This window comes from Dioszegia hungarica, assembly GCF_025882075.1.
Source record: "Dioszegia hungarica strain PDD-24b-2 chromosome Unknown MKK02contig_5, whole genome shotgun sequence".
In the NCBI taxonomy this organism is placed as follows: domain Eukaryota; kingdom Fungi; phylum Basidiomycota; class Tremellomycetes; order Tremellales; family Bulleribasidiaceae; genus Dioszegia; species Dioszegia hungarica.
Window position 1 is genome coordinate 98,637 of NW_026515767.1, and position 16,058 is coordinate 114,694.

Genomic DNA, 16,058 nt, shown 5'->3' on the forward strand with positions numbered 1-16,058 from the left:
CAGGTCGTTATCAAGTCACCCAGCGGACGCTCAATCCGGCCGGACCTCACCAGCAAATCATCCTTAGAAATCGATCTCACTCCTTATCTTTGCGCGCTGACACACTTGCGAGGCGCTTGGTCCTTTCACTATAACCCTGACTCTATCGCTCAAAGATAAGCCTATCACGGCGAACGAGCCGAGATTGCACTTTAGCTAAATTCAAACACGAAGTTGCCAGATCTGATCTTCAGATTGCAGATTCGACCTGTCTCGAATCCTTTGCGTTCGGCGAGAACGGCGCAAATAGTGAGATCTAGGAAGGCTCAGGAGCCCGACAGGGTCGGATCATGTCAGGCGACAATAGGTGAAGCAGAGGAGTGACCTCGAGTAGTGTGGCACATGGGTGGCAAACTCGGGTGGCAAATCTAAGATCTGCTGCTACTCAGCTGCTGGCTGGCCCACGCACACGGCCCTCCTGGATTACAACTACGTGATCGTTCGCTTCCAAGTTTACGCGACGACTGAGGCTGCTTGAGGCCGCCACGACCGAGTAGATGCAACATGACGCGATGATGATGTACAGGTCACAGTGCTGCCATGAACTAATAATGCTGCCATCAATACCACATCACAGCAAGGGAGATATCATGTTTGCATGGAAATGTATTGGATAAGCGCTATTCACATGGCAAGATCTCGTCCGGAATGACACGTTTCCTCGACCACTCGAATCTCAGGCTCACTCACGCCGCCGATGCTGCTCAATCCTCCGCCTCAGCATCATTGCCGGTGAACGTGGCGGTCTCTCCAACCGGTCCGGTCCCGCTCGAGCCAGTAGATGATCTTGAGGGCGGTAGCATGACGAAGAGCGGCTTGATGGGTCCCGGGACAGTGATAACGGTGGGCGGGTCAGTGATCTGCGCTTCATGACTGAATACACCACTGGGTACGGGACAGTAGGTGGTCGCGCAGGAATAGAAAGAACCCAATACGATCCCGCGGTGTTCTGTCGGCTCGCCGGTGGCTGCTCCCTCATCGTCGACAGACTGCGTGATGCAGCCGAGTGTCCTCAAGGAGTCGATCACAATCGGGCCATGCCGGAAGTATTGCCCCTCATGGTGGTCCCTTGCCAAAGGCCTCACCAGCACACGCTTGTTCGACTTTGCGCTCTCTGTGTCTCCAACCGTCAAGAAGAACTGCCAGAGTGCCTGTTTTGCAGAGTCTTGGTCAAGTACTGCAGGTACTCCAGGCTCGATCTCCCAATAGACGGTGTCGTGGGGATAAGCCCAGTCCCAGGCCAACCCGGCGGCGGCGCAGGCCCGATGCTCTTCGCTGCCGAGCTCGAACCCTGTGCCGAGGAAGTGCTCGCTGCGGGGGATGGGAGTCTTTGACAAGGCAGACGGCTCCGCCGTGAGTGTCCAGCGGATGCCTCCGCTCTCCCCTCCTTCTTCGTCATCGCGCTCGACGAGCTCCATCCGCCACCTGGTAGCGTCAGGGTTGCGAGGGGGTGAAACGAAGGAAAAGTCCCTGCTCGCATAGTCCGGAACAGGGAATTGCCTTGTCGACTCCCGATACGAATGTGCAGGAGAATGCTCTCCTGACGAGGGGTCCTCGAGTCCTAGGGACGGGAACGACGTCTGCACCCGAAGCGCGTTGCGGATAGGGGCAGCAGAAGGCAGTGATCCCGTAGGGGAAAGAGGCGCGGGTGAAGATGTGGATCGCTCAGACATGGTGAACGATAGTGTGGAGGGAGTATGAGCGCGGTTTAGTGATCCAGGTAGAGGTACGAAAGACGAAGTCAGCGGTGGCGAGACCTGCTTTTATATCCCTCCACTCGCCCAGGTTATCATGCAGTCGTCCAGCGGACTCCGAATCCGGCCGGACCTCAACAGCGAACCATCCTTAGAGATCGATCTCACAGCCTATCTTTGCGAAGTGACACACCAAGATCCCGCGACAACCCTTCATTATACCCCTGACTGTATCGCTCAAAGATAAGCCTATCACGGCGAGCGAGCCGAGAGTGTACTTTAGCTAAATTCAAACACGAAAGTGCCTGGTAGATTGCAGATCTGAGCAGTCCCCCATCCTTTCCCTTCGGCGTACACGGCGTTTCTGGCGAGATTCAGGCTGCTTGGAAGCCCATAATCGGGCCGGATCATGCCAGACGATAAGGCGTGAGGAGGAGAGGGTGAGCTAGTGTAGCACTCGGGTGGCAAAGTCGGGTGGCAAATTCGAGCGGTGGCGGTGTGTTTCGGTCGTGCGGTTTCTGGCTGACCTGCGAGGGCACCGGCACCAACGCTCATGGAGTCCGTCGCTTGATGAGCGCTCTGCTGCTCGGAACCTGCTCACCTCACAACATCGCGGTATCCCCGCTTGCACCCAGCGAACCGCATGGTAGCAGCAGCAGACCAGGCAGTGGCAGCTGAAGTTAGTCACGTGAGTGACGTCATCCTTGTTTTGAACCTCGTCTGCTCTGACCGCTCAAAATATCTTCAATTCAACTTGTCTCTCCTGCTGCATCTCGCTCTAACCGACCTAGACCTGCCTTAGCTTATTGCCCCCATCCCCCTTTGTCTCCTGCGCAAAAATGGCAGCCCTCATGTCCCGAATCGACCGGGCCATCCTGGGTCCCCTCGCCCCAGCCGCCTCCGCCGCCCGTTCCTCCCCCTCCTCCATCCCCGTCGTCGTCTTCACCGCCTCAGGAGACCAAGGCCGGTCCGTCGCTGATGCCTTGGCTACAGACGGTGCCTTCACAGTGACGGCCATCACCAAGTTTCCCAACTCGGATGCGGCGCACAGTCTGCGGGATAAGGGAGTGACGATTGTAGAAGGGGATATGGCAGATCCTGCGAGTTATGTGGGGCATCTAGAGGGGATGAGTGCGGCTTTTGTGAGCATGGACTGTGAGTTTCAGGCTGTGGTATAGTGGAGAAACGAGTCAGGCCGAGAGGAAGGCGACTGATGCGCAGTCTTGGATACGTTCCACCATATCGGCCCAAATATGACCGCTGCGATCGCGCTGGAGGTACGGCTCTCCATAGCGGCTATAGAAGCATGTCATAAGGCAGGCATACCTCATATCGTCTATTCGGCTCTGGACGAGCTGCCGCCAGAGGTGGTAGTACCGACGTATGTCAGTAAAGCGAAAGGTGGGTCTTCATTCTCGTGCACCCTTCCGTCATTCCCAACTTTCCAACTCCCTCTTGCTGTTTGCCTTTGTGGTACAAGGTATCCGGCCGCTACCTAACACCTCTACATGCAATACGTCTCGGACAACTTGATTTTTCTGCTGACTCACAGTCGTCGAGCACCTCAAAGCCACCACCATCCCCTACACCCTCCTTTACACCTCACATCCCTATACCGATATCCTCGCATGGGACCTCCTCGCGCCCGCTCCGTGCGGCCATGGCCTCATCCTCTCGATCCCGGCGCCCGATGACTGTGAGATTCCAGGGTATGCGGTGGAGCAGATTGGAGATTGGGTCAAGGTTGCGCTGAAGAAGCCGAAGAAATGGATCGGTACGTATACCTCTCCTTGCGCTTCAGATCCTCGCGAGCTCGTCCTCCTCGCCTCCGCTCCACCACATCGAATCTCGCCCCGCAGCCATAAGACCGATTTCGCATCACAGGACAAGGGCTAATAGTACAGGTCGGGACATGTACATCTGCGCTGAGCGCCCAACAGTCGCTAAGATGGCTTCGGATATGGCCAAAGTTTTCAAAGTCCAAGTGGAGACGCTCGGCCTGAGCAAGGAAGACTTTTACTCGGCGGAACATCGGGAAGCGACTGGGGAGGCCATGTGGTCTCAGTATAGGGCGTGTTATGAGGGGTGAGTCCTTCTTTCCCCTGCATTCGCGATGGCGATCGAGGCTTGGACACAGTGCTGACACTCCTAGATCATTCGCGCGAGACCCCGGCCAGTCAGAAAAGATCGCCCCGATGCAATGGCAATTCAAGCAGTGGGTTGCGCAGAGCAAGGCGGTGAAGAGTATAGCGGAGCCAGTCAAGAAGTCGGGCAAGGGGAAACATCATCATCATTGATCGAGAGGATAGTGAGCGGAGGTCGTGAAAGGAGTGTGGCGGGTCCAGGCTATAATTACCTGTTGTATGAATAGTATCGCTTGCCCCTATATTGAGCGGTGCCAGGGCGCTGAGCCGAGGGCGCGATCTGTACCAGCAGACGTGGTGAAATGAGGGCAGGACACAGCAGTGAGCCCTGGTGAGCTCCGGGAAAGATGTCCCGAAGTGCAGTCGAGGTTGAGTGGAAGCATCTGCATATGGCTGATACTACTCTACACCTTCCTTCATATGCTGTGCGGCGACTAGCACTTGATCTAAAGGGTCAGCTGAGTTGCTACTGATCACGGGATCCGAGCGCAAAAGAAGCAGCAGACGGTAAAGAGAGCTGGGTCTCACCTGTTCTTTCCTCCGACCCCGTCAGATCCGAAGCTCGTTTACGATCCGATACGCATGACTGCTCATCAGCACATATCCACCTTAGCTCCCTTGACATCCCGTCCGGTCTCCGATACCCGCTTCTCTTCCCGCTTCATTTCCCTACCGGTAACCCCAAACTCACTAGCATTGATCAAATCCCCATTCTCCGCCTGAAGCGCCTCCCTCGCCTTGGCCTCTGAGCACCCCGTCTGCGCGACGACGAGCTTGACGTCTTCTTCGTCTACTTTGACTTCGCCGCTGCCGCTGGCTGAGGGCTTGTCGGTGGCCTCGAGGTCGGGCGCGCTGCTTGGTGGGAGTGAGAGGAGAGGTGAGGGCGAGGAGAAGGTGGGGGAAGATGTTGATGAGGTGATGAGAGGGATAAGGGAAGGAGAATGAAGGGAGGAAAAGCGTCAGAGTATGCCCCTTCCGTCTCTCCGGCAATCCTGAGTCATTCCCCTTCGACGTCGCAGCAGGTCCGCTCCATCCTCCTTCAACCTCCGACTACATCCCCCCTTGAGGCTCCCGACTGAAACGCAACTCACTCATCCCCATCCTCCATCAACTCCTCCAGACTCTTCGGCACGCCATCCTTGAACCCTCCCTGCTGCGTCGCGGCCTGCGCCGCACTGCTGCTCGCCGCGAGCTGCTGCTGCGCGCTAATCTGGGCAGCCGAGGACGGGTCCTCCAGCTTGGCCTCGCCAAACACGATATAGCAGTCCGATCCGGGGGCCTTGTAGACTTCGGGGGACGAGACGACGAGGAGGACGTTCTTGGCCCGACGGAGCGTCACGCGCTGGATTCCGGGCACCTTCTTGAGGCCGAGTCCCTCGAGGGCTTTGCGGGCTTTGCGCTCGGGCTTGGAGTGCAGCTCGACGGTCGCGCCTGCGGGGAGGTCGTCCTCTGCGTCGTTGATGTGGAGGTTCTCGATGGACATGGTGGGCTGGTGGGTGTGTGAGGAAAGGTATAGGCTGTAGGTGTGAAGGGAGTGAAGTGGGTGGAGGAAGCTGGTCGAGGTGGTTACGTTCAGGGGCGAGTTTAGGGAAATTGTTACCAACGGAGAATTACACGTCATGCAGAAATCACACCTCATTCCTCAAACAGCCCTCTCGGCCTCTTCAGCTTCTTCATCCATCATATGCAGCGACCATGTCACGAGTCAGCTGTCACACGAGCTCATCGCAGCCTGCGATGGCAGTCCAGTACTGTTCTGACGCGGAAAGTCATATGATATCGCCCAAGGCGGCAAGGAGCCCACTTCTAACGCGCGCTTCCGCGCCGAGCAGCCGCCGTGAAACATGTTGACACCAACCATGTCTCGCCACATCGTCACAATCGCGATACGCCGAAAGACGCCTCTGACGAGTCTTCCATACTTTGCCTCCACCCACCACTACCACCCGGATCTCGAAGGCCAGCTCTGCAGGCTCTGTCGGGGCCCTCGAAAGCATGAATGGCGTCAACCAATTTGAACGCTGTTGGGGTCGGTCGGTAGGGCTTCTCATGCTCTCAACCGGCCTATATCCTAATTAGGCAGCGGGTGGGATCTGCGGGTCCCGAGTAATCCGTCATTCGGCCGTTATCCGGGGGCTCGCCTGAAGGGTCTGGATGTCTTTTTTGGGGGAGCGAATGCCCAAGTGCGCGGGTGCCGGTGGTGCTAAGGTCTCTCTTGCTCGATGGATCAGTCTGCCGTTCGGCAAAGTCATCATCGGGCATGTCCTAGACATGCCGGCTGTCCACCCGAGTCCCGAGGCTGCGCGTGGGCCGAAACGCCGCTGCCACAGGAGTCGCATACCTCCATTTCGTAATCCAGGGGCACAATCTCGGTTCAGCCTCGGTTCCCATCTTCCTCCTTGTTTACAACCTTGACGCTGATACAGTATAAAGTGGCTCGATACCCGCAGCCATGCCTGTCATCCCTCTCTCACCTTCTTTGCCTCTCCCTCACTGCTTCAACACCGACCAGCCAGGATGCGCTCCATCATCACCCCGATCCTCATCTTCCTCTCCCTCTCCCTCCCCGCTCTGGCCTCTCCTACCACCTCCACCCCGCTAAAACAAGCCACCCGGGACTCCATTGTCTCTCGCGCGCAAAACCCCCTCCGACGCCAAAATACAGCTTCTTGCCTCGCCTGCTCGACCTGCTGTTCCGGTTTCTGTAGCATGTCGGGCCAGACTAACCACGCCGTCTACGCGGACACCGGCGTCCCGCCCAATGTTGTCCACCTTAGCGGCCCGGTCACTCAGTCGTCCCTCGAGACATGCATTCGGAGCTGCTGTAACCTCCAAAGTAGGTCGATCCGCTCATGTCTTCGGCACACACACACTGACCTACCTACCTCAGCATGCGACACCGCCACTTACGACCCCATCTCCAAAGAGTGCAACACCTACGATCTCGCGAGCAGTGGTGGACCGCAATACGTCAGCGATCCAGGTGTACAGCTAGTGGCAAACAAGGTCACCTGTGCGGGCAATACAGTCAAGGGTCAGTTCCCACTCCCTGCGCTTACTTGACTCGAGCTGATGAGCAGGCGGTTCGAGGACCTGCTGCGACGCACCGGTCCGCTTGTGAAGGGAAAGTGAATCGCTGTGTCTACTGGACTACTCTCTCTCACCTCTATCTATCTTACATACCCTAGCTCCTCCCTTCCCCCTATGCATTCACGGACACTTCCCCACCACACCCTTCTCCTCCCCCACTTTGGACGCACGGACCTCGCTGCAGGTTCTTTCGGCTGAATTTCGGCGAAATCCGAAGGGCATTCTTGGCTGAGGCTCGGCCGAGGACCGCTCCACTCAATCGTCTTATCTTTCTGCTTTCCTACATATACCTACGTTCCCCTACTACAGCCAGTCAAGCAGCCTCCATGTCCTCCTTCTTCTCTTCCAAAAAGTCCTCGGCTGCTTCATCAGCCACATCAGGGGCACACGGGAAAGGCGGCCCTACGCGCGGGGACGAGTCTCGACCGGGAACGCATGAGATATTCCTTACTCCTCTCGAGGGGAATAAACCGACCAAGAAGTGGGCGTATGATGAGGGTCAGATGAAGCAGGTGAGATTTGATTTCAATATTTGGGAAATTCGACCTCGACGTACAGTCTAATGACAAACAAAGTGTAGTTGATTGATAATCGCAGATCGAGGAGCTCAAGCAAGTAAGGCATTCTTCCAGTCCTCTCTACCTATTCTGCTATTTGCGGTACAGATGAACGACGCTGCTTGCTCCCTCATCCGAGACCTTCAGCTGATGTTCAGTACACAACCTCCATCATCCTTCCCGAATCGGACGCCTACTATCCTTGGGAGCTACGCTTCCTCGCGGACCCCGGGACGCACCCGCGGTATATGCGCGCGGGGAAGTGGAAGTTGGACGAAGCGAAGCGGAGGATCAAGGGGACGATGGAGTGGAGAAGGGAGTTTCAGCCGGAATTGATTAGCCCGGAAGATGTGGGCGTGGAGGCGGAGACGGGAAAGATGTGAGTTCTATTGCTCAGGCCTCAGGCTCGGGCACAGTGTGAAGGGGAAGGCGATCGATACGAGCCGGGCGATGGTGGAGCAGGCCAAGATCACCACGGCAAATCATGAGGATCATGCTGAGCTCACAGTATTCTTTCCGGATTCGACAAGGACGCTCGACCGATCATCTACATGCGTCCCGGACGGGAGAACACTGAGACGAGCCCCCGACAGATCAGGCATCTTATCTACAATCTGTGAGCTAGCCGATCGCTGAAGGTTTCGCTTGGTACCTGGCCAGAGCTGATGCGACAGCGAACGAGCCATTGACCTCGCTCCTCCGGGCCAAGAACAAGTCTGCATCATCGTCGATGTAAGTCACACGTCCAGCTCCAGGCTGCTAATTGAGGGCAAGATGGCAAATGCTGATATGGATAGTACAAATCCGCTACTTCTTCATCTACACCTTCGATCGGAACTGGGCGGAAAGTGTTGGGTATTCTGCAGAACCACTATGTCGAGCGTGAGCTGATCTTTCCCAAGTGCCGCCCTTGGGAATTGAGCTGATCTTCCAGGTCTTGGGAGGGGTATTGTCACCAACATGCCGTGAGCCCTCTCCTGCTCGCGAGTTTCTCTGCATTTGGAAGAGCTGACATCTTCAGGTGGTGGATGAACGCATTCTTCACTGGTATCACACCCCTTATGGACCCCATTACTCGCGAGAAGGTGTGTCCCTCTTCTCTTTTCGGCAGATGGTGACGCAAGTGCTTGGAGAACATTGCTCATCCCGCAGATCCGCTTCAACCCCAACATGCTCGAGCTCGTCGACCCAGAACATCTCGATACTGAGTTCGGCGGGACCTACAACCTCGAATACGACTACGCCACGTACTGGCCAAAACTCACCAAATTCTGCAACCTCGTAAGCTCACTCGCTTGTGCTGAGCACGTGAGTGGTTCAGAAGCTGACCCCATAGGCCTCAGACGGAACTCGGGTCAACGACGAGGGCGAAGCCTGGATCCCACCTCTCGGGAACGGTATCAAAGCCGCCTCGGACGGACTCCTCCCGCACAAAGACGCGGTCACTACCGGACACACTACCCAAAATCCCGAAGAAGCCGCCCTTCCGCACGGAGAGGAGAACCTTCCGTCCAAATTGCGGTCGAGAGCTAACACGCTCAAGTCGGCACCCCAGACTCCGGGCCTGTCTGGCGGGTCGGCGAGTGGCGCCGGAGAGACGGGACTGGAGAGCGCGACGAGTAAGCTGGCGGTCGGAGAGGAGATCCCGGAAGCTGCGACGAAGCCTGGGCCGCCGGCGGGGGATCTGGTATTCGATCACCCGCCGAGCAAGAAGGAGAAGGAGATTGCGAAGTCGATTATGGATGGGGAGAAGAAGTAGGGAACAGGTTGTCAGTGTGCGGGAGGCTTCGGGAGGGGAGGGATTTTAGGTGCGCGGGGAGGGTATACAGTGATAGATTGCTTTTATACAGCCGGTGAAACGCTGTACTCGCTACATACTGTGATGCATCATCACATCCCTGCAGCCTGGCATGGCTACCTCGCAGCTATGCCTGTCGCCTTGAGGATACAGTCAGTCAGACAGACAAACTGGTGGATTTCGGGGCCGACAAGTCGTCCGAGCAAGTCTGAAATCTCTCTGCAGATCCTCGCCCATTCATCTCATCTTCTCCTTCTCATCTGTTATCATTCTGGTATCTACAGGTCTTGTTCACGGGGAGGAATACGGGTCAAGACTGTGAGTATCAGCCCTTCTCGCTCTGTTCTTTTGTAGGAGAGCTGGAAAGTATTGTAGCAAAGCGCATAGACTGAACGAGCAGGACTTGTGCGCTACCCCTCCTCCTCTCCCCCCTCTTCCGTCTCCAGGTATAATGGCCGATGCCCATACAGACGACATCGCCCCCTCCAAGCCAATCACGCCTTCCCCGCGTCCCGGCGCAGCTCCGCTCCGCCTCGACCGGTACACTGCCAATGTCATCGCCGAGCTCCGCTCAGATACCGACACCCGTATCGACGCCCTCACCACGCGCGTATCGCTATTGGAGAAGAACCTGGTGGACGTCACACACGTCACTCAGCAGACGTTCGGGATGGTGCAGGAGCTGTCGCAGGTGGTGAAGGAGCTAGGGCAGGTGAATCGGATGGTGATGCAGCAGATGGAGCGGATGATGGCTGCTGTGGGGTCTATGGCGGCGCATCAGGTGGAGCACTGCTCAGGTGAGTCCGGCCGCTTTCTTCCTTTCAAGCAGGATAGATGAGAGGAGGGAGTAGATTGCTGATGATATAGAAATAGGCAATGGGAAGGCTCGGGCCAAGGTGCAGCCTCTAGAAGATATCCAGGCGGAGTTCGGGACACTCGCTTCCAACATGCGGCACTTATCGGTCTCGTCGACGTCAGACGAAGCTGGTCCGTCTAGGCTACCGGATACATCGCCCGCGCCGGATCCACCTCCACCTGTACCGATACCTCTTGCGTCAGCGGCTGGGAAGAAGGGGAAGGGCGGGAAAGGGAAGAAGCGATAATCTTGTAGGGGAGATCTTCATGATCTTATGAGCAGAATCGTATCGTCATATGCCTTACCAAGTCGTATCTACATCCTGATACTGGATCTCGGTTGCTCAGATACCGACTGGAGATGCTGGGACAGGACAGCTGCAAGACGCTTGGGCGAGCTAAACCGCGTTGACATTCTAGTCCAGGTGTTGATGACACCACTGATTATCACCTAGATAGCATCCCCCGTATTGTCTCCTCGAACGCCTCCGGCTCCCTTCCCAGCCACTTCTGCAGATCCCCCGTGACAGTCGCCGCCTCTCCCCTCTTCACGCCCTCAAACGCAGTTGCCCACAACCTGTCCATCTCGGTCGACTGATTCGTATCCGTACTCCCATACCCGACTCCCTTCTTCCCCACATACTCGTCCACCGACACCTCCTCAATATTGACCGTCTTTCCCGTGGCTCTCGAGAATACCTCCGCCGTCTCAGAGAGCGTGTACGCCTTGGGACCGGAGAGGGTGATGGACTCGTTGATGTGAGGGAATGCCTTCGGATTGGATATGTAGGACGCTAGCAGCCGAGAGGTAGCTTCGCCAAGCTCATCCCTCTTCGCCCAAGGTATACCAGGTCCGCCTCCGTTATGCGGGATCCGGATCCGGATGTCCTGTTCCGAGCTGGAGGATGCGGCGCCGAGGTCAAAGTTGGCCGTGTAGACGGGGAAGGACTCGCTGTATAGACCTTGCCGGATGACGGTGTAGCTGAACGGGGATGTTGGGGTAGATGCTTTGGCGAGAGAGTGGAGACAGGCCTCAGTGTCCAGGTGGGCGAGCATGACGTGTGGGGAGAAGGCGGGCGATTTGTCCGGGGATGTAGAGGAGGAAAAAGCGAGTGAGGAGTAGAAGATGTGTGTGACGCCTTGCGATATTGCGGCGTCAATGGCGGCTTTGGCTACCTGCTCTATCAGCTTTGACTCTCACAACATCGAGGCGTCGACAACCACTCTTGATAAAGACAACACACCTTGAAGCGGTGCTTGTGCTGGAAACTGGGATATGAGATTAGGTTTAGCACCTGTACACCCTCGAATACGCCCTCAAAGCTCGCAGGCTCATCAAAGTCCGCCTTGCGCACAGTGACTCCGCGCTGTCGGTCTTCTTCGAGCTTGGAAGGGGATCGAGCGACGAGGACGAGTAAGGAGGGGTCGAATTTGCAAGTGCCGAGCAGGTGGGACAGGGTCGCGCCGCCGAGACCGCCAGCGGCTGGGAAGATGGCGAGCTTGGAGGACATACTATGTCCTCAGCAGTGTGTGAAGTATGAAAGGTAGGATGTAAGGGACTCAGAAGATAGTGGAGAATGAGCAGGTAGATGAGAGGAGGCATAAGGTTCAAAGGAGACGTGCCAATCGCAGCACGCGTACGTCATCAGCGAGGAATGCGGAGTTGTGATCTGCGATGCGCATGCATCCTGGTCGCCCAGTTCTCGCCCCTATCCGCACTACTGAGAGACGCGTGGCAGTAACGTAGTATCTGCGACGCTCTCGATCCCAGCGGCGGTCATCAGATCCGAAAAGAATAAAGTATGACAGGCCGAGGCATGGTACATCGTCCACTTGGTCTCCTCCAGCAAGTCCAGCTTATCCAGACAGGTTCCGTATTATCCGGATGAGCCACCCAAAAAGATAAACCCGGTAGTCTCCAGTCTCCCACCTACTCTCCAGACGAACGACAACATGCAATATTGCGGCTCCGTTGCAGTCAGCTAGCAGGTGGTGGGCTTAAACCACACCAGCCGGATTCCGCAAACACAACCGCCAGTGCCGTTCAGACCTTCGAACAGTCCCCGTACGCAGGTGGGCAGACCCCCAAGGTCCCGGATACTTCTCTGGGTTGGCAGGTCACATCGCGTTCCCCATACTCGCGACTTGCGGCGCATCAAGACGCCGAGCAAGTGGCGAAACATGAAAATGGTAAACATATTTCAGTTCCCCTTCCCCTTTCTTTCCCTTTCCCTCTCCCTCTCCCGCTCTTTGGTCCCCGGAACAGGAAGCGCGAGATGAAGCAATAACAAGAGCACTCGATCCTTTCCCCTCCCTCCTCCGCTTCTCAAGCATCCTCATACATCTAAAACGGAGCTTCGCCCCATTGTAGATCTTTATGGCTGTATCCCGCGCCATCCTTGCCCTCATAATCGCCAATTGTGCTCCCTGTTTCGGCTTTACTCCTGAGGACGTACTTGTAAATGCACAGTCCCTCCAGCCCCACCGGTCCTCGAGCATGTGTCTTGCCCGTGCTAATTCCGACCTCCGTCCCCAGCCCATACCTCGTCCCATCCGCAAACCGCGTACTCGCATTGACGTACACATTCGCGCTATCCAGCCCGCGGACCCAGGCCGACATCGAAGCTTCCGATTCGGTAATGATCGAGTCGGTATGGTGGGAAGAGTGAGCGTTGATGTGTTGTATGGCGGCGGCGGTGGAGGGGACGGTGAGGACCGCAAGAGTAGGGCCGAGGAACTCGGTCGTGTAGTCCTCAGGCGACGAGGGGGTGATGAGCTCGGAAGACAGGGATGAGAGGGCCGAGAGGGATGGGGGGTCGCATTTGAGGGTGACGGATGCGGCGATGAGAGCCGCGGCGATTTTGGGCCAAAGAGTGGGCAGGATGGATTGGTGTAGTAGCAGCGTCTCGGCGGCGTTACAAGCTGACATGTAATCGGTCTGGACATCAGCTGACTTTCTTCCTCTACCACCATTCGGTCTGCGAGTCTCCGCAAATCCTCATCTCCCGCCTGTCCTGTGTGCCGATCCATCTCCTTCCTATCCCGCCAGTATCGCGGTCCTTGAAATCAGAAGGATGGAGCAAGGGAGACACCCTTCGCGCACCTCGCACCTCGCAGATCAAATCTCTACTCACCTTACTCTCCACCACCACCCTCACCGCCGTCCCCTCCCTCGCGCTTTCATCCACATAAACCGCGCATATCCCATCCGCATGGCCCATCACCGGTATCCTTGTCGAGTTCTTGATACTCGTCACCAGCTCGTTCCCTCCTCTTGGCATCACCAGATCGATATACCGATCCTGGGACAGCAGGCCCTGGATGTCGGCGCGGGACGAGACGGACTGGATGAAGGTTTGGGGGATGGGGGTGGGGGCGAGAGCGGAGGATATGAGGGCGGAGAGGAGGCCGGAGGTGTGTAGGGATTCTTTGCCGCCTTTGAGGATGGCGGCGTTTCCTGGGGTATTAGCTGGACCCCTGTTGTACGATTCGAGTATTGGGCTTACCGCTCTTGATAGCCAACGCGGCAATATTGACCACCACCTCCGGCCTCGCCTCGAATATAACCAACAACACCCCAATAGGGCACGTCACCCTATGCAGCTCCAATCCCGGTCCCAGCTCCTTCGCAAATGTCACCTGACCCGTAGGGAGCGGTAAGGCCGCGACATCCGATATACCCCGTAACATCGCTTCGAACTTGCCCGGACGGGAGAGGTCTAGCCGGGATAAGAGGGTCGGGGAGAGTTTACCAGCTTCGACTTGGGTCCGGGCGGCCTATGTCGTCAGCCAAAGACTCGGTCAGTAGTATCAGTAGAACATGAGGGAAGCCTCACCTCCATGTCCTTCTGGTTCGCCTCGAGCACCTCCGCCTTCTTCTCCTGTAGTACCCGCCTGATCGCCTCGAGGGCGATATTCCGCTCGGAGGGGTCTACGAGCTGGGACGCTTCGAATGCCCGGCGAGCGGCGAGTGCGATACCCTCCGCAGGGCTCGAGCTGGACGATTGGTCTGCCATACTGTTGTGTTCTAGATAGGATAGATGAGAGATGGGCGGTCTATACCCCCTTGGCCTTGCCTTTAAAGTTGGCTCTGACTTTTCGAGTACTCGACCAACAAGGACGCACGGATATACCTCGGAGATTGGATAATCCCCATTCTCCCCCTTTGGCTGCTGTCGCCACCCAACTCGAGCTGTCTCCTCGATACTATATCTCTATCCCAAGTCAGTATGGGTAAGGCAGAAGCAGGGTCCACAAAGGCCGCAGCGAACGCTATCAAGGCGAAAGGTGAGCTCTGCATCTTCCTATCTGCGCTGAGGTGAGAGCTAATTCGGTAGGACTCGGGAGATTGAGGTGGTATTGTCAAGTATGCGAGAAACAATGTCGAGACGAGAACGGATTCCAGGTCAGTCCATTCCTTCTAGCTCTCCTATTGTGCTTGGCTGATACCCAGGCCCACTGCCGCGCCGAATCCCACCTCCGTAAAATCCTCCTCCTCGGCCCCAAAGCCGGATCAGCCATATCCGACTTTTCCTCCCAATTCCAATCGGAATTCATGACCCTCCTTCGCACGCGCCACCTTACGAACCGCGTCCAGGCGAACAAGGTCTATAATGAGTATATCCAGGATAAGCACCATGTGCACATGAACTCGACGCGGTGGGTCACGCTCGCGGGGTTTGTGGCGACGATTGGGAAGGCGGGGCTGGTTAGGGTCGAAGAGGACGAGAAGGGGTTGTGGATTAGTTGGGTGGATAATAGGCCGGAGACACTGTCGAAGCAGGTGAGTTGTTCTTCTGGGATTTTGGGGCTGAGAGGAGGGAATAAGAGGGAAGGTGAGGGGAGGGGACAGGTGTTGCGAGAGCTTCGAGCAGAGCGGGCAAATAGCCCGATGCTCGGGGAATGAAGGGAGGGCAGGGTGTTTCCAAGGCTTCTGACCGGTGAAGATCAAGTGCTGACCCTTCAGGCGGCCCTACAAAAACGCGACCGAGCAACAATGGACGGCGAAGAGCGCGAACGCCACTCTCTAGCCGAACAGATCGAGCGCGCCAAGGCGCAAGAAGCCGTCAGGCTCGCAGAGGCCGCCAAGATGGATGCCGACCTCGTCAAGAAGGAAGGGGAGAAGATTACCCTGTCGTTTGCTCCTATTGGCGTAAAGAGCGAGGCGGGGGCTGGGGCTGGGCCATCGGTCAAGGCGGAATCCAGGGAGGAGGTAGCTTCGGCAGGAGCAGCTGCGGGACCATCCACATCGACATCCCTATCATTCGGAGGCGCTCGGCCTGGCTTCGGTACCGGCGCAGACATAAAGCCGCTGTCGATAGCCAACCCCCTCAAACGCCCTGCACCGGTCAACGTCTTCAAGGCGGCCAAGGTGGCCAAAGTCAAGGCGGAAGCGGAAGATGGTGACCGGGATCGGGATCGGGATGGGTCCGTAGCTGGGACGCAGATGGGTAGTGGAGGTGGTGCGAGAAAGTACACGAGTGAGGCGGAGAGGTTGATGCGGGAGGATCAGGCGCGGAAGGGGGGTCGAGGCGGGAACGGTAGTGGGGGAGGGGGATATGGAGGCATTGGCCCGGTGAGGACGAGCAAACCGAATCTCGGTCGAACGTACTAGGTCCGGGTTAGTGGACTGAGGGGAAGACTTGGGAAGTAGTTTGTACGGGCCATTAGGCCATTAGTTGTCGTGTTGTACAACATCTGCATAGATACCATTTCATCTCCCGCATAGCGTACAGATCAGAGCGAGATGTAGGCCATCTACTGACCTTGGGTTGGGAATGGGATTCGAGCAAGAGAAGATAAAGGGATTGGGCCGGTCTGGCTGGATAAGGCCCATCCCGGTCAAGCGTATCAGGGCTGTACTATGTTGATAGGAGGAGAC

At 56.8% G+C, this 16,058-nt stretch overlaps 8 protein-coding genes across 8 annotated transcripts; 4 read left to right on the forward strand and 4 right to left on the reverse strand.

Annotated features, from left to right (window-relative positions):
* Positions 1–743: 743 nt before the first annotated feature.
* On the reverse strand, positions 744–1,712 carry MKK02DRAFT_31067 (uncharacterized protein; the record flags this gene model as incomplete). Its single annotated transcript, XM_053088204.1, has 1 exon — positions 744–1,712. The coding sequence occupies one exon, from the start codon at positions 1,710–1,712 to the stop codon at positions 744–746; it is 969 nt and encodes a 322-aa protein (XP_052948518.1).
* Positions 1,713–2,572: 860 nt separating this feature from the next.
* MKK02DRAFT_41767 (uncharacterized protein) lies at positions 2,573–4,030 on the forward strand (the record flags this gene model as incomplete). The annotated part of the gene is made up of 5 exons (XM_053091697.1): positions 2,573–2,888; positions 2,955–3,134; positions 3,286–3,507; positions 3,638–3,818; positions 3,886–4,030. The coding sequence occupies 5 exons, from the start codon at positions 2,573–2,575 to the stop codon at positions 4,028–4,030; spliced, it is 1,044 nt and encodes a 347-aa protein (XP_052948519.1).
* Positions 4,031–4,443: 413 nt separating this feature from the next.
* MKK02DRAFT_41768 (putative nascent polypeptide-associated complex subunit alpha) lies at positions 4,444–5,360 on the reverse strand (the record flags this gene model as incomplete). Its single annotated transcript, XM_053091698.1, has 3 exons — positions 4,444–4,463; positions 4,569–4,729; positions 4,969–5,360. 3 exons carry the CDS (start codon positions 5,358–5,360, stop codon positions 4,444–4,446), a joined length of 573 nt encoding a protein of 190 aa, XP_052948520.1.
* A 1,034-nt stretch (positions 5,361–6,394) lies between these two features.
* Positions 6,395–6,998, forward strand: MKK02DRAFT_41769 (uncharacterized protein; the record flags this gene model as incomplete). Its single annotated transcript, XM_053091699.1, has 3 exons — positions 6,395–6,713; positions 6,768–6,911; positions 6,958–6,998. 3 exons carry the CDS (start codon positions 6,395–6,397, stop codon positions 6,996–6,998), a joined length of 504 nt encoding a protein of 167 aa, XP_052948521.1.
* Positions 6,999–7,293: 295 nt separating this feature from the next.
* MKK02DRAFT_41770 (CRAL-TRIO domain-containing protein) lies at positions 7,294–9,283 on the forward strand (the record flags this gene model as incomplete). The annotated part of the gene is made up of 9 exons (XM_053091700.1): positions 7,294–7,479; positions 7,683–7,903; positions 8,033–8,140; positions 8,199–8,256; positions 8,322–8,406; positions 8,459–8,489; positions 8,546–8,609; positions 8,677–8,805; positions 8,861–9,283. The coding sequence occupies 9 exons, from the start codon at positions 7,294–7,296 to the stop codon at positions 9,281–9,283; spliced, it is 1,305 nt and encodes a 434-aa protein (XP_052948522.1).
* A 1,341-nt stretch (positions 9,284–10,624) lies between these two features.
* On the reverse strand, positions 10,625–11,688 carry MKK02DRAFT_21926 (NmrA-like family protein; the record flags this gene model as incomplete). The annotated part of the gene is made up of 2 exons (XM_053086485.1): positions 10,625–11,349; positions 11,418–11,688. 2 exons carry the CDS (start codon positions 11,686–11,688, stop codon positions 10,625–10,627), a joined length of 996 nt encoding a protein of 331 aa, XP_052948523.1.
* An 833-nt stretch (positions 11,689–12,521) lies between these two features.
* On the reverse strand, positions 12,522–14,193 carry MKK02DRAFT_21846 (putative glutamate-5-semialdehyde dehydrogenase; the record flags this gene model as incomplete). Its single annotated transcript, XM_053086475.1, has 4 exons — positions 12,522–13,115; positions 13,312–13,634; positions 13,684–13,954; positions 14,014–14,193. 4 exons carry the CDS (start codon positions 14,191–14,193, stop codon positions 12,522–12,524), a joined length of 1,368 nt encoding a protein of 455 aa, XP_052948524.1.
* A 213-nt stretch (positions 14,194–14,406) lies between these two features.
* On the forward strand, positions 14,407–15,791 carry MKK02DRAFT_21988 (domain of Kin17 curved DNA-binding protein-domain-containing protein; the record flags this gene model as incomplete). Its single annotated transcript, XM_053086495.1, has 5 exons — positions 14,407–14,464; positions 14,515–14,582; positions 14,631–14,960; positions 15,144–15,608; positions 15,651–15,791. The coding sequence occupies 5 exons, from the start codon at positions 14,407–14,409 to the stop codon at positions 15,789–15,791; spliced, it is 1,062 nt and encodes a 353-aa protein (XP_052948525.1).
* Between the last annotated feature and the right edge of the window lie 267 nt (positions 15,792–16,058).